Source organism: Triticum dicoccoides, chromosome 6B, assembly GCF_002162155.2.
Source record: "Triticum dicoccoides isolate Atlit2015 ecotype Zavitan chromosome 6B, WEW_v2.0, whole genome shotgun sequence".
NCBI lineage: Eukaryota > Viridiplantae > Streptophyta > Magnoliopsida > Poales > Poaceae > Triticum > Triticum dicoccoides.
In genome coordinates this window covers 273,584,246-273,601,049 of record NC_041391.1, presented here as the reverse complement: position 1 = coordinate 273,601,049, position 16,804 = coordinate 273,584,246, and the positions used below count along the sequence as shown (strand labels likewise).

Below are 16,804 nucleotides of genomic sequence, written 5' to 3'. Positions count from 1 at the left end.
CGCCCGGCCGCGCCGCCCGCGCCCAGCCGCCTCCGCCCGAAGCCCGACGCCGCCGGCCCCGCCCTCCGCCGGATCCGGCCACCTCGACCCTCGCCGGAGCCGCCTCGTCCTCCTTCCGGCCAACTCCGGCGCCGCCTCGGCTTCCGTGCAGCCGGAGCCAGATCCGATCTGGACCTCTAGGTTGACTTCTTCTCCCCCGAATTCGTCTGTCCCTTTTCTGGCAGTAATTTTGTTGCATGTTCATCGCACCACAACTTTGCACCCGTGGCTCCGTTTTGGGCGTGTAGCATACCGAATTGTTCGTCTCGACGTGTACATCATTTCATCTCATTGCATCATTTTCATTTTAGCTCATATTGTTGTCCGAAATGCTGTTGGAAGAGTACTTCATAATGTTAGTTTCAGATTCTTATCAGAACATGCACTTTTGTCATTTTTGTCATGATTGATGTGTGCATCCTATGTACTTGAGCCCTACATGTATTTTGATCTATGCCATGCCATCTTTACAGAGGTGCTTACCATATATTTTTGTGATCAATATGGTGACTAGCACAAGCATGCAAACTAGGCTCCGTGATATTGCTGATTTCAGTCCCTGTTCTGCTGTTATTTTTATGCCATGTAAACTTGATGCTACAGAGAGATTCATGCATATTTTGAGATACTTCAGTAAGGGTGTTTTGAACATATGGTTATGCTCTATCCATTCATGCCCCTGTTTGAAATTATGGAGTAGTCTAGCATGTCATTTTCGTGCTCTACTTTTGCTACAAAATGTTTCCTAGCAGATTGTTTACATGTTATTCAATTTTGCCAAGGTTGTTGTAGTTGATCCTTGCATGCTATGATGTTGTTCTTGCCATGTATAGCTTCTATGCCATGTCTTCTTGATGGATGTATGCTTAGTTTATCATGAAATGCTCTGTAATGAGTGCATCGAGCTCGCGAAGATGTTGTCATAATTTTGTCAATGCCACGTCCTGTTTGCTGAATCTGTTAACGAAACTTGCTATGTTTACATGGGTGCCATCATTTCTTCTGGTCCTTTTTGGCTCATGGTCAGTAAGGGACTTTTGTTCTATGCTTTGAGTAGAACCATGTCATGCCTTGTTTTGCTATTATAAGTTCCTGTAGCATGTTGATAACTTGCTCTGAACATTGCTTCCTGATGCTGTTTATGCCATGTTCAACCTGATATTTTTGCACTTTCGCCATGCTTGTTTGAACCTGTTGTGGTGTGATTTAGTCGTAGCTCAGTGTTCCTCTTTTGTTAAGCATCTCCTGTAGATCACTGCCATATGCTTTGTTTTTATGTTGGGGTGCTGTAGCATAGTTTCTTGTTGCATGCTAAGTAGCATCGTGCTGTTAATCGCAGCTTTGTGCCTTTCTTGTTTTGCTTGCCTTTTGCAAACCGTGCATCCGTTCCCGGTGATCCTTATATCGATTTCAACCGAAATCATCTCATCTTTCCAGCGGCATACTTGGTTTGCCAAGTTGATGCCTTGTTCATCATTTTTCCTCCCGGAGCACGCATATGCATTGCATATCACATCTCGCATATCATGACATGTATTGCATCATGTTGCTTGTGCATTGCACCGTGATTTATTGTGGTTCCTTTGCTTGTGTTCTTGTCTTGGGTAGAGCCGGGAGACGAGTACGTGCACGAGGAACCTGTTGAGTACGCTAACGAGGATCAAGCCTTCGACAACTCTGAAAACTTTGCAGGCAAGATGACCATACCTTCGATATCACTTCTATCTTTGCTTTGCTAGTACTCGCTCTATCGCTATGTTAGCTCTACCTGCCACTGTTTATCATGCCTCCCTATTGCCATGTCAAACCTCTAACCATCCTGTCCTAGCAAACCGTTGTTTGGCTATGTCACCGCTTTTGCTCAACCCCTCTTATAGCGTTGCTGGTTGCAGGTGAAGATGAAGTTTGTTCCTGGTCGGAACATGGATATTTTGGGATATCACAATATCTCATGTTTATTTAATGCACCTTATATACTTGGTAAAGGATGGAAGGCTCGGCCTTATGCCTGGTGACTTGTTCCACTCTTGCCACCCTAGTTTCCGTCATACCGGTGTTATGTTCCTTGATTTTGCGTTCCTTACACGGTTGGGTGATTTATGGGACCCCCTTGACAGTTCGCTTTGAATAAAACTCCTCCAGCAAGGCCCAACCTTGGTTTTACCATTTGCCACCTAAGCCTTTTTCCCTTGGGTTTTCACGAGCCCAAGGGTCATCTTTATTTACCCCCCCCCCGGGCCAGTGCTCCTCCGAGTGTTGGTCCAAACTAGAGCACCGTGCGGGACCATTCCTTGGCAACTTGGATTACGTCGGTACCTGTACGCTTAGCTTATCCGGTGTGCCCTGAGAACGAGATATGTGCAACTCCTATCGGGATTTGTCGGCACAGCGGGTGGTCTTGCTGGTCTTGTTTTACCATTGTCGAAATGTCTTGCGAACCGGGATTCCGAGACTGATCGGGTCTTCCCGGGAGAAGGTTTATCCTTCGTTGACCGTGAGAGCTTATGATGGGCTAAGTTGGGACACCCCTACAAGGTATTTTATCTTTCGAAAGCTGTGCCCGCGGTTATGAGGCAGATGGGAATTTGTTAATATCCGGTTGTAGATAACTTGACATTTGACTTCATTAAAATGCATCAACCGTGTGTGTAGCCGTGATGGTCTCTTCCCGGCGGAGTCCGGGAAGTGAACACGGTTTGAGTTATGCTTGACGTAAGTAGTTTCAGGATCACTTCTTGATCACTTCTAGCTTCTCGACCGATGCGTTGCTTCTCTTCTCGCTCTCACTTGCGTATGTTAGCCACCATATATGCTTAGTGCTTGCCGCAGCTCCACCATATTACCCCTTTTTCCTACCTATGAGCTTAAATAGTCTTGATCTCGCGGGTGTGAGATTGCTGAGTCCCCGTGGCTCACAGATTCTACCAAAACAGATGCAGGTGCCGAGGATACCAGCGCAAGCGGCGCAACCGAGCTCAAGTGGGAGTTTGATGAGGCCCTTGGTCGTTACTATGTATCGTTTTCAGATGATCAGTAGCGGAGCCCAGTCGGGACGATCGGAGATCTAGCATTTGGGGTTGTCTTCTTTTCATTTGGATTTGACCGTAGCCGGTCTATGAGTGTATTTGAATGATGTATGACCTTAATTATAGATTGTGTGAAGTGGCGATTGTAAGCCAACTCTCTTTATCCCATTCTTGTTCAGTACATGGGATTGTGTGAAGATGACCCTTCTTGCGACAAAACCACCATGCGGTTATGCCTCTAAGTCTGTGCTTCGACACGTGGGAGATATAGCCGCATCGTGGGTGTTACAGCCATCCCCTAGTTATACATTTTCTGATTAAATCATCATCACACAATTTAAGAGGAATGCAAGCAATAATTGTCTTGCATGTTTTTCCTGTCATCTCTGGCTGATACGGAGGGCCAAGAAAGCTGCCTTCACCATCTAATGTATACTTGTATTTCATAGAGCTGACAAGTATATCACACAAAATGTCAGCAAGTTCTAGAAAAGCTACATACAAATATCACCCAAAGCCTCAAGTGTGTGGATTATCTGCTGGCCTCCAGAATCATGGAGCTACTGAATTTTCTGTTAGTCTTATGCATGGTAATAGAAGCAAGAATAAGATAATATGTTGCAGATAAGTGAATGGATTTTGTTTAGAAACGTGGTCAATTCTTCTGGTAATTTTATGTTAATCTCTAACAAATAATAATACCCAAAGCAAAACATTCAACTATTCTGGTTCCACAAAACTTGAAAACCAACTGTACTTTTTCAGGCCAGAACGCCAGATCACTGGCTGCCAATATTCCTTGGAGCAACTGTGTTTCAAACTGTACAAGACCCCACTACTCTATTATAACCATGAAGCAGGTAGATAGGTTGTCTCTCTTGCCACCCATTAGTTCATACGTAATTTACTAGAACTAGGCCTCCAAAGGATTGATGGATGAGACAACTTTTCTTAGAACAGAATATCATGAAATCAGTCGAAATTACAGGCAGGGAGACATGTAAGGGGATTTGAATGGACACTTACTGGTATGCTCAATATGTCACCTTGAGAATTGGTCAGTACTGGCAGTGTTCGTCTTGCAGAAGCTGGAATAGATTTCAGGACCTCCAGAGCTTTCATTGCTGATAACTGTAAATATCTAGAGTGCTTCAGGAGTCCATCATCCTCCAATTTATTAATGGAAACTTTTGAGACATTGTGATTCTCTTCAATAGAGCGGATTTTAGAAACTTCAGCAAGGAACAACCAATCGGTATCAAACATGTGACGAACTGCAAGACTTCCGTCCTGATTCACTGCACAATGCTGGCATAGGAGGTTTTTACTGTCTTGTGAGCATATTCCATTTGAAACTACCTCCAAAACATTCCATGTAATCAAGAACTTGCTCATAAAGTGACATGTTTCACCAGGCCAGAGAAAAAGAACTTTCACATCAGGAAAGTTTGTTTTCTCCAAGTATTGTTCTTCATTTTTATGTTTAGTTGCACAAAATTTCTGATGCTCTTCTGTTTGCAGATAAAGGAGTTTTTCTAACACAAAATCACCTATTATATTGCGATCCTTTGCTCTATTCAGAACATCAGTAGAAGAACTATAATTCGCAAAAGATATGCTTGAGCAGTGTAGAAATTCGTTGGAGTGTACGCGCGCTTCACGTGCTATCTGATCAATCTCAGGTACTGGTGAAGGCTGTTCTTCATAGGAACACTTGTAGGACATCTCAACAGAAAATGACTCCATCGAGTCAACAGAGGAACAGACTAGTACTTTTGTACCTTTAGACTTTGGAAAAGCACAAAGGTAACAACCAGCTACAGTAAGGGCACCCTGCAGGAGATTGAAGTATTACTCGGTGAATCAATAAGATCTTCTTATGCTAGAGGCTGAAGAATATAGCTAATCATGACAGGCATAAATGCATATAGAGCCCAATAATGTTTCCCTAAAGAGAATCCACATGTGCTGTTTACTACTGCATAATTCATTTTATTATAAGATATCGGACCCTAGATTATATCCTTTGGTACAATAGGATAGACCTAAAGAATAACAAGCTGAGACTCTTCTTTTTTTAAGGGAGACTGTAAGGAAGCAATATATGTAGCTCATTTAGAAGTTTGTGAGATAACACTGAAATAGGTAAGAAGAAAGAACCTTGCAAGGTGTATTACGGATGTAGTCCATGAACAATCGAGCAGATCTGCCACGGATTGGCCTGTGCCTCTGTGAAACAAACTAGAAACAACTAAATATCAATATTCCATCCCACAAAGAATCTGATGAGAAACTTTAACAGAAAACCTTTTGACAATATATGTTACTATAAACAAACTATGATGAATTTAAAATGTACCTGTAATACACAAGCTAAATATTGTGAAAGAGAAAGATCATCAACATTTTGCGCATCAAGTTTTTCCAGGTCAATGACAGCATACCCATACTGCAAACAATAAAGGAATTTTGAGGGGAAAAAGAGTTCAGGAAATTCAATAATAGCACGGTACTAGGAGACTTCAAATCCAGGTACAGAAGAAAGGGCAGACCTCCGTTATTGTGATAGACTGCTTGACAGCCATACTGCAGGCATTGTCGACACACGCTCGTGTCAACCGGCATGCGTATATCAGTTTCTGAAGTTCTAACTGAAAGGTACCTGAAGATAAAAGGTCTTGTCAGATGAATGCATATAAACACACCACCTCCCCGGCGCACACACGCACACAATATGTAGGTAGAAATATTGTGATTAACTCGAACATGTTCCTCATATGTGTCTGGTTAATAGCTCTACTCGATGTCTCCATTCCCATATAATTCACAAGTAACTCTAATTAGAAAAGTAAGAATGGTGATAATGCAATTAATTATGCATGCTCGACTGCTCATTTGACAATGCCGTCTGCTCATTTCACTCCCTTAATTATCATGCTCAACTCTAACGGTCTATATTATGACTTGGAGGGAGAATTAGTTAGCACAGACAACTTTATCGAGAATTAGATACCATGAAAACATAATTATGCTCTCTTTTGAACCACAGATTGAATAACCACCTTAAACGAGTAAGATTAACTTAACTACTGTGTTCCTCCTACTGACTCCATTTTTTGTGTCACTAAGACACAGAACATGCTTCACTATACAATATTAAGATTTCATGTTCAAAATAGAATCAGACCCAAGCAAGAAACATTAAAAACCAATAAATCACATGGAAAATTATCCTGATTCCAGGAGATAAATAGCTCCATTTGATGAGCATTATTATTCATCTATTCAAGGGAATTACACAATTGTGGATGGGCAATGGACAATGGATCAAGTTTGTCCCAATAACCAAGTATGACATTTATCATAGTTAATTGTGTGAAAATACTATCAAAACTCAAGGAATTAAGCATGTCTAACATAACATGTAAGGAACCATGAATGCTCAGCCAAACAATAAACAGCTATCCAATGCTTGCCAATACATATTCCAAATCAACAGTATAGTTGATTGATACAAAAATGAGCTATGCACCTGATGACAAGCATCCTCCTCACACCATATAGCATTTTGATAACAACCAGAAGACATGAGGATCATGAAAACAACACACGAGGACTATAAAAAAATTATATCGGTAGCTAAGTGCAACTGCAAACCTTCGGTGGATAAACATCTCAAAGATGCTCGAATGCGGTTCCTGGCATACTGCATACTATTATTTGTTGGATCTTCAACCCAGAAATGATTACTTCCTTGACATATCTGTGGAGAACGGTTTACCAATTCGTGAAAGGCACATAAAATTTTCATTTTGAAACAACTGACAGCTCAAATCAATAGAGATTTTTCTATGGAAGGCTTTATTTTCAAAACCAGATAAAAGAAGCTTTAGTGTCCATATGAACTTTATCAAGTTATCATTTCTCCTTCAGAATAGTTAGTAATGTGGGTAACAATGCCATTCAGTAAAGATAGGCTGACTCTATGAAACTCTGAAAATAAAAGGCTTGGTAAAATGTTACTTGGGTTGGTAAACTTGGCATTTAAACCTCCTAAATCTGTATAAGTGTGTCAATAAAGGCCTAAATATATTTGATTACCAACTAATCATCATAATGATATGGCACTTCAAGCCCTACTTAACCTAAAATTTAATCATGTGTTTGATCAATACTAATCTAAACTTGTAAATGTTGCCCAATGACATGTAAAAAGCTCCATTGAAACTTCAAATGGAAAATAATCCCATCGATTTCAAAATGTGATCATATGATCAAAATCTGATTTTGCTCAAGTGCCATGTCATCCCTAACTATAATAAGAATAGGATTGGGCCTTTCTCAGCCCATTTACACAAAGTTGTGGACTAAAATGAATTACTGATTCCAAATAGCATGAGACGTTATCAAAAGCTTACCTTATACATGTCATCTTTTGAAAAGTCAAGCATGGGCCGAACAAGAAGGATGCCATAACGACAAAAATTATGTCCATCATATTTTAAATTAGGTGCAAACAATTGGGACACAAAGGCTGTACCAGCAAGACCTAGAACCCTGCTGTTGCGAGATAATCTCAGAACAAAGAGCTCTGCCTGCAATTGGAAGACTTAATTCATTCAGATACAAAATATAGTCTGCAGTGGCAATGATTGACAAGTAGATCATCGAAGATGCAATTATACATTAGATTAACTGATACTCAGGCATCACAATGAACATTGCTAAAAAATAAACTAAAAGGCTTTTATGTCTTCACTTTATACCATTCATCCATGCAATCAAATGACCATGTAGATTTACCCTCGCAACTAAGTGGGCAAATCAAGATAGAGTGGTATATGAATGCACAATAGCGCCATATCTAAAGCTAACTCACTTTTTATGAATTCTAGTGGGGTTTGTACTAGCATAAGCTGAGAAACTTGAAAATTACTGCACGCCTTTGAATATATCAACAGCTGTCATTTAGTTTCATGCTCTTTAATAGAAGTAATTCTTTGTGAGTGCCGACATCTTCACCATTAAAACAAAAAAATGAACACATCTTCATCTTAACAGACCTGGTCATCAGAGTGGTGTGCAATAAGCAACACTCCTATTTGCTGCTTTATACAAATGTCCAACAGTTTTTGGTACCTGAATTTATAAGAACAAGTTGCGTCAGGCTTTATCAAAATGGACTAAGATGTTCTGTGTTTGCGAACAAACTGGCAGACGGAATTGAAAGAACATACACTACACTTACATATAGGCAAATATTCCACAAAGAACACAAGTATCATTTTTATCATGGCGGTATATTAATAGATTTATATATTTTAGTGGTCAGTGTACAACATGTCAAATTTTAGTATTTCAATTCTTTCTTGGCAAGAGGACACATGTGACCTAGGCAAAGGTAGCCACTTAGCCACCACAGTTCTGGATGTCAACGATGCTGAAGAAAATTCAGTTACATATATAGGCAAATACTCCACAAAGAATGTTCAGACACTTAGGTACATATACGTGAATATTCCACAACCAACACAACAATAATTTCCATCACAACTATGAAATGATAATGGGAAAAACTGTGCCTTAGCAGAGAGCCACAACTATGTCTTCGCAGACGCCAAAAATGTGTTTCCGTCTGAAATGATTAGAAAAACAATTGTGTCTTAGCAGAAGCCACAACTATGAAGATTGCTCGACCAACATAGGTCCTTTTATATAACCACAGTACTGATGTGATGAATATCCTACTGATCTCGAGCTTCTGTAGCACACTTATATATTCATATCTGGATATCACTGACAAAGAACACAAAGCATTACATGGTAAAGTAGAACAGCGGAATGAGCTTAAAGAAAATTTGGCCAAAACTAACTCTATATTTCAATGCCTCCAACATATAAATAGCCATGAACACTGAGTTTGTATCAAGTGAAAATAATCTGATATCAATAACGGGCAAAACAGGACAGACAGATACCTCATTTCGCGGGCTGCCTCTTGCAGATGCCCTAGGTTTGGCCGCCCATTAGGCCACTCACATCTGGCAATTTCGCACATAACACCTACAACAGAGTCGTAACACCTCAAGAATCATCATCTTTCATGTCTTATGCAAATGCAGCCCGAGACACCTAAGTATCAGCAGCTCTACCAAAGTTCTTGTAAACCAGCTTTTATTCAAAAATAATACTCCCTCCATTCCAAAATAGATGACTCAACTTTATACTGACTTTAGTACAAAATTGAGTCATCTATTTTGGAACGGAGGGAGTAATACAGAAGTTGCATGTCATAAGCTTACCCATGCCGTGCACCCGGTCACGCACTAGCTGCGCCTCGTCGGCGCTCTCGAGCCGCAGCCCATGGTCGACCACGACCCCCAGGAGCCCCTCCACGAATCCCTCGGACTTCCTCCCGGACCTGCCCTCCGCCGCCTTCTTCCAAGCCGCCGTCAGCACGCACAGCGCCGTAGAGTCCGGCCCACCCGATACCCCAACCGCTGCAAGAAGACAGGAATCTGCAGTAAGTAAGAATCCTAGATAGCACCAGATAAAAAGGCACTTCTCGTAATCTGATTGATACTATATTATATTTCTTCCTTCCCCACACGCGTAAGAGGGCACTGGATTCGAAGTAGCAAGTGGAGGCGGCGGGGAGCGGCGTACCAATGCGGTGGTGGGGGTGGATGCCTGCGAGGGCCATGCGACGGGCGAAGGATTGGTGATACGGAGCAATGGAGGAGGAGGCGGAAGAATAGGTGCAGCGGCATCGCAGGAGGCGGCGGAGTGGAGGACAGGGAGAGGGGAAGGGGCGGCAGTAGAGGAGGAGCATCGCCGGAGTTGAAAGGGGGAAGAAAGATAACGGGGAGGGTTTCCCTTGGCAAATCGGTCTGGACCAACAAAGACAAAAATTCATTGGAGGTACTCGTACTCGCGTTCGCCGATTTAGTCCTCTTATTACTTCAAATACCCAAAATACAGTCACTGAATTTGTCTTAGCTGATCATATACGGTCCAATCTACGGTTACTTGTATGTACGCGCTGGCATGTCCACGCGTGATTGATCGCCAACTCATCAGCACCTGGTCTGGGCCGATCGATTCGGGGGTGCTTTTTGCAAAATCGATGTATTTACGTTTCTCCCCTGTCTAGTCGGACCGCAGGTTGCTCCTAAACTAACAAGAGCAACACCTGGCCGCCTCCGCCCCCGCCCCCGCTCCTCGCCACACCTGGTCGGACTGCTCTCCTGTCCTCTCTCCTCTCGAACCCTAGTCACCAAAAATCCCCCATCGCCGTCGATGTCGCCGTCGCCGCCTCCACCATCGCCGCCGCAGCCACTACCGCCTAGGCTGCCGCCGCCTGGCTGTCATAGGAGTGCTGCCGTCGCCTGGATCTACTGCCCCCTCGCCGACGGCGTCGTCAACATGTCATCTGCGAGCTCCCGCTCTAGTCTGCGCTCTGGTCTGCGTAGCCTCTTTATTGAGGTGCCATTGGTCGGATGCCCCGATTGTGGCGACCCTGTCAAGTGCTACCGCTCTAGCACCGATGAGCACGATGGTTGGGTTTTCTACAAGTGCACCCACCATAATGTAAACTATCTTGATCTGTTCGATTCATGTTTGATGCTGCCCTACTAGCTGATATATGTTCAGTAGCCATGAATCTGCTTAGAAGTCTTGAATCTGCTCAATAGCCATGAATCTGCCCTGGTTACTTAGTTTACTGGGGGGAAATCAGTTATCTAGTTAACCGAATTTGAGTAATTAATTATTTTATTTTAGTTACTAGTTAACTGGACTAATAGTGGCTACTGCAGATTTAGTAGGTAACTGAACATTTCCATGTTAACTGAAGTTTTTTAGTCATCCTGGACACATTTTCTATGGTCACTATGTTCCAAGTTAAACTGAACTTTTACAATTAACAGAGCTATTCAGTCATTTTCACACATTACATTGCTTTGGTTGTTCTGAAATAATTCCCACGAACAAGTGATTCAGTTAACTTGTATCTTTCTTGTAGGTCACCTGTGATTTCTGGCGCTAGGAGCTGGAATATATGCAACATCTGGTTGAAACTAGAGTTCTTGTTGGTAATGTTGTTGTAGATGCAATAGGTGCAGTCGAGGACAGAAGGGAAGAGCTTGAGAGGAAGAGGACTGACTCAATGGCAGGAAGAAACTTAGTTAATGGGCCTTGGCTGGAAGAGGCACTGCAGGCAGAGTGAATTTTGACAGCCCTAGTGAGAAGAACCTTGCTACCAAGCAGCAAGTTGCTATGCTTCTTGGATTAGATAGAGAGATCCCTACTAGTGCTAAAGCTTGTTACGGCTAGTGTTGCGGTGCTTTGTGTGATGTCTTTCATCTTAATTATGAAGAAGTGAGATGTTGATAAATGAGTAGGCGTCTCAGCTGAAGGTGTTCTTAATTGAGCAGACATGATGTTATTTTGGTTGTATGGTTGTAATGGATAGAGATCTATCAAGTAATATGAAGACTACAGTGTTAATGTTTAATCTTCCAATTTGTTGTCATTTGAAAATTTTATGTTTACACAGCAAATCATGATATGGAGAACAATATAGCCAAAATGTAACTGAACTTTACTGAAAAAGATTCAGTTAACTGAGCTTGAATGAAATGGAATGTAAATGAACTTAACTAGAAAATATTCAGTTAACTTTGTCTTTTCTGAACTTAAAAGAACTAAAGAGCATCCCATGCACACTGGCACCCTACAACTTGCATTCTACGTGTGTCTTTGGTCCACCACCACCAGATCCACCTTTTCTTCCTCCCCAACCACAAGCTTCATCTTCTTCTCTTTTCTTCCACCACTCGTTCCCCTTCTTCTCTTCTTCCTCCAGCGTCAATCATGGTGTCGTGGGATGATTTCCCTAGCTCTTTTAAAGACGACTCGGTTGCCAGCAAGGTTGGTCATCTCCTCCTCATCTCCTTCTAGGGTTACCAACAGCTAGGGTTTCTCTTCTCCATATGTGGATTGAATCCAATCTGTATTTGTTTTAGCCTCCTACCATAATATTCTGTGAGGAATGGAGAGGCCTGGCGACAGATCTGCCTAGCTTTACATGTGAGCATGGATCTTTATGTGAGAAGTTTGTGGCATTTGAATCAGTTGATACTAGCAGGAGGTTCCTAGCCTGTGCCCAGAAGGTTAGTACAAATTCAGCCACACTGTCAAAAGTTTAGAAAGCTCGGATAAAGCGAGAGGTCCAGTTAAGTTCAAATTTTAGTTATTTCTTGAGTAGTGAATTTGTATGCCATTCATTTGCTATGTGTAATTGACTGAATTTCTGTTTATTTCAAATTGATAGGAAGTACCTAGCTGCAACTATGTGGAGTGGGTTGACCCTGAGTGGCCTGATGCTATGAAGATGAGCCTAGCTAGGATATGGAGCATTTATGAAGAGGAGACAAAACAGAATCTCAGACAAAATGTTCTGAATGCTAATGAAAACTTGAAGATTATGGAAGAGAAGAAGAAGATGGAAAAAGAACTTAGCAATTTCAAACTTGATTTTGCTACTATGGTGGCTGAGAAGGAGCGGGCAATTAGCCAATTAGGCAGCACACGAGTTGCTATGGCTGATCTTAAGGAAGAGCTTGAGAAGAGGAAGATGAATGACAAAACAGTAACAAGCATTCATCAGGTATTCAGGGCTAAGGCGGAAAAAGAGAGAGACCAAGTCATGCAGGAGAGGGACCAAGTCATTGGAGAGAGGGATAAATGAAAGCAAGAGAAGAGAAAGCTTGAATACATGATTGGTGACTTGTTCAAACACAAAGAGGAGACCAAGGAGAAGATAAGGAAGCTTAAGGGGATGCTAGATGATTTTGATTGAACTGATGTTGTATTAGATGTTGAATGATTTTGATTGAACTGATGTTGTACTAGATGCTGAATGATTTTGATTGAACTGATTTTGTACTAGATGCTGAATGATTTTGTTTGAACTGATGTTGTACTAGATGCTAAATTTCCAGTTGGATGATTTTGTTTGTCAAGTGAATTTGTTTATCTAGCAGCTAACCACATATGCATTTTACAGTGCTAACAGTGTACTGACAAAAGTCATGGAAAATGGCTAACTAAATTTTGACTGACACAGGTAATAACTTCAAGAGTTCATTTAACTGACAAAATCCAGTCAACCCCATATGCATTTTACAGTGCTAACAGTTTACTGACAAAAGACAGAAATGCTTAACTGAATTTTGACTAGCATAGATAACTCTCAGAATTCATTTAACTAAAAAAATTCAGTTAAATAACAACACCATATCTCCTACAACACTGTAACACTTCAGCATACCTAACAACAAACAATGATGGCAACAATGACAGCACACAGAAACAAAACATCAACATAGTAGCAAAATGACAGCAAGACTTCAACATTTCATAGTACTTGTCCACAAATAGATAGTTCAACAACAGCCATCACATCACATTACCAAAAGAAGACCAGCAGACAGTACTATTAACTTATGTGCTCACATTATACAAGCACACCTAACCAAACATCTCTAGTTATAACTTATATGCTGAAAATATGTGTACTTTCAGCATACCTAACTAACCATCTTCTTCACTTCTTGGGCATCTTCAGTTGTTCATCTTCTTCAGGCGCTCTGACCGACGAACCTCAATTGCACCTGGCATCTTCCTCTTCTTCTTGTTCTCTGCCACCTCCGTGTGTGCTTCCAGTGCCAAGACCGCCTCCACCTCCTGCTTGACCATGACAGCAACATCTGGAAGCAGGTCAACGTCAATCAGGAGGTTCTTATCACCCTCCTTCATGTCGAGGACTGGCGCCACCATCTGGACCTCCGGCTCCGCCGCCTGGACCTCCGTCTTGTCGTCAGAGATGACCACCACCTCGATCTCCTCCTTGCCAGACGACTCTGAGTCCGGCTTGTAGCCAGAGTCGTCATTGGAGTCAAGCTGAAGGTACTCCGAGTCGGACGACTCAGTGTCGGAGACGTCATCGTGCACGAGAATATCGGGCTAGAAGCGGTCCCAGTAGGCCGTGTTGACAGGCGCGGGGCTGGCCTGGACGACGTTGTGGATGCGCTCCATTCGCGAGCCAACGCGAAGCGTATCCGGCTGCTGCGGCGCGGTGGCGGACCGGTACATCCACCAGAGGCCGCGCTACCTCGGGTCGTCGGAGCGCGTCTCCTGCATCCCGAAGTGGAGGACCAACGCAGGAGGGATACCTTTGGGGTCAGTCATGGCGCACTGCTTCTCGTCGTCGGTCAAGACCCTGAGGAGGCCACGCGCGTGGTGATGCAGCATCCTAGTGTTGGGTTTCGTAGTAATTTCAAAAAATTTCCTACGCACACGCAAGATCATGTGATGCATAGCAACGAGGGGAGAGTATTGTCTACGTACCCAACACAGACCGACTGCGGAAGCGATGACACGACGTAGAGGAAGTAGTCGTACGTCTTCTCGATCCAACCGATCAAGTACTGAAACTACGGCACCTCCGAGTTCGAGCACACGTTCAGCTCGATGACGATCCCCGGACTCCGATCCAGCAAAGTGTCGGGGAAGAGTTTCGTCAGCACGACGGCGTGGTGACGATCTTGATGAACTACAGCAGCAGGGCTTCGCCTAAACTCCGCTACAGTATTATCGAGGAATATCGTGGCAGGGGGCACCGCACACGGCTAAGGAATAGATCACGTGGATCAACTTGTGTCAACTTGTGTGTTTAGAGGTGCCCCTGCCTCCGTATATAAAGGAGGAGAGGAGGGGAGGCTGGCCGGCCAAGGGGGGGAGGCGCAGGAGAGTCCTACTCCCTCTGGGAGTAGGATTCCCCCTCCAATCCTAGTCCAACTAGGATTCCTCGGAGGGGAAAAGAGGAGGAGGGGGCCGGCCACCTCTCCTAGTCCTAATAGGACTAGGGGAAGGGGGGGCGCGCAGCCCATCTAGGGCAGCCCCTTCTCTTTTCCACTAAGGCCCACTATGGCCCAAATAGCTCCCGGGGGGTTCCGGTAACCCTCCCGGTATTCCGGTAAAATCCGATTTCACTCGGAACACTTCCGATATCCAAATATAGGCTTCCAATATATCAATCTTTACGTCTCGACCATTTCGAGACTCCTCGTCATGTCCGTGATCACATCCGGGACTCCTAACAACCTTCGGTACATCAAAATGCATAAACTCATAATATAACTGTCATCGTAACCTTAAGCGTGCGGACCCTACGGGTTCGAGAACAATGTAGACATGATCGAGACACGTCTCTGGTCAATAACCAATAGCGGGACCTGGATGCCCATATTGGCTCCTACATATTCTACGAAGATCTTTATCGGTCAGACCGCATAACAACATACGTTGTTCCCTTTGTCATCGGTATGTTACTTGCCCGAGATTCGATCGTCGGTATCCAATACCTAGTTCAATCTCGTTACCGGCAAGTCTCTTTACTCGTTCCGTAATACATCATCTCACAACTAACATATTAGTCGTAATGCTTGCAAGGCTTATGTGATGTGTATTACCGAGAGGGCCCAGAGATACCTCTCCGACAATCGGAGTGACAAATCCTAATCTCGAAATACGCCAACCCAACATCGACCATTGGAGACACCTGTAGTACTCCTTTATAATCACCCAGTTTGTGACGTTTGGTAGTACCCAAAGTGTTCCTCCGGTAAACGGGAGTTGCATAATCTCATAGTCATAGGAACATGTATAAGTCATGAAGAAAGCAATAGCATCATACTAAACGATCGGGTGCTAAGCTAATGGAATGGGTCATGTCAATCAGATCATTCTACTAATGATGTGACCTCGTTAATCAAATAACAACTCATTGTTCATGGTTAGGAAACATAACCATCTTTGATTAACGAGCTAGTCAAGTAGAGGCATACTAGTGACACTTTGTTTGTCTATGTATTCACACATGTATTATGTTTCCGGTAAATACAATTCTAGCATGAATAATAAACATTTATCATGATTATAAGGAAATAAATAATAACTTTATTATTGCCTCTAGGGCATATTTCCTTCAGTCTCCCACTTGCACTAGAGTCAATAATCTAGATTACACTGTAATGATTCTAACACCCATGGAGCCTTGGTGCTGATCATGTTTTGCTCGTGGAAGAGGCTTAGTCAATGGGTCTGCAACATTCAGATCCGTATGTATCTTGCAAATCTCTATGTCTCCCACCTGGACTAGATCCCGGATGGAGTTGAAGCGTCTCTTGATGTGTTTGGTCCTTTTGTGAAATTTGGATTCCTTTGCCAAGGCAATTGCACCAGTATTGTCACAAAAGATTTTCATTGGACCCGATGCACTAGGTATGACACCTAGATCGGATATGAACTCCTTCATCCAGACTCCTTCATTTGCTGCTTCCGAAGCAGCTATGTATTCCGCTTCACATGTAGATCCTGCTACGATGCTTTGTTTAGAACTGCACCAACTGACAGCTCCACCGTTTAATGTAAACACGTATCCGGTTTGCGATTTAGAATCGTCCGGATCAGTGTCAAAGCTTGCATCAACGTAACCTTTTACGGTGAGCTCTTTGTCACCTCCATATACGAGAAACATATCCTTAGTCCTTTTCAGGTATTTCAGGATGTTCTTGACCGCTGTCCAGTGATCCACTCCTGGATTACTTTGGTACCTCCCTGCTAAACTTATAGCAAGGCACACATCAGGTCTGGTACACAGCATTGCATACGTG

At 43.0% G+C, this 16,804-nt stretch overlaps 1 protein-coding gene across 1 annotated transcript in view; it reads right to left on the bottom strand.

Moving 5' to 3' along the window:
* LOC119324046 overlaps positions 1–9,950 on the bottom strand; it is a 12,426-nt gene extending 2,476 nt beyond the window's left edge. The window contains exons 1-10 of the mRNA XM_037597776.1: positions 9,732–9,950; positions 9,368–9,565; positions 9,044–9,128; positions 8,129–8,204; positions 7,484–7,660; positions 6,723–6,828; positions 5,618–5,727; positions 5,425–5,514; positions 5,226–5,306; positions 4,092–4,898 (exon numbers count right to left, since the gene is read on the bottom strand). Coding sequence (XP_037453673.1) covers positions 4,092–4,898; positions 5,226–5,306; positions 5,425–5,514; positions 5,618–5,727; positions 6,723–6,828; positions 7,484–7,660; positions 8,129–8,204; positions 9,044–9,128; positions 9,368–9,565; positions 9,732–9,897 — 1,896 coding nt within the window. The 5' untranslated portion in view covers positions 9,898–9,950. The remainder of the gene's footprint in view (positions 1–4,091; positions 4,899–5,225; positions 5,307–5,424; positions 5,515–5,617; positions 5,728–6,722; positions 6,829–7,483; positions 7,661–8,128; positions 8,205–9,043; positions 9,129–9,367; positions 9,566–9,731) is intronic.
* Positions 9,951–16,804: the final 6,854 nt, after the last annotated feature.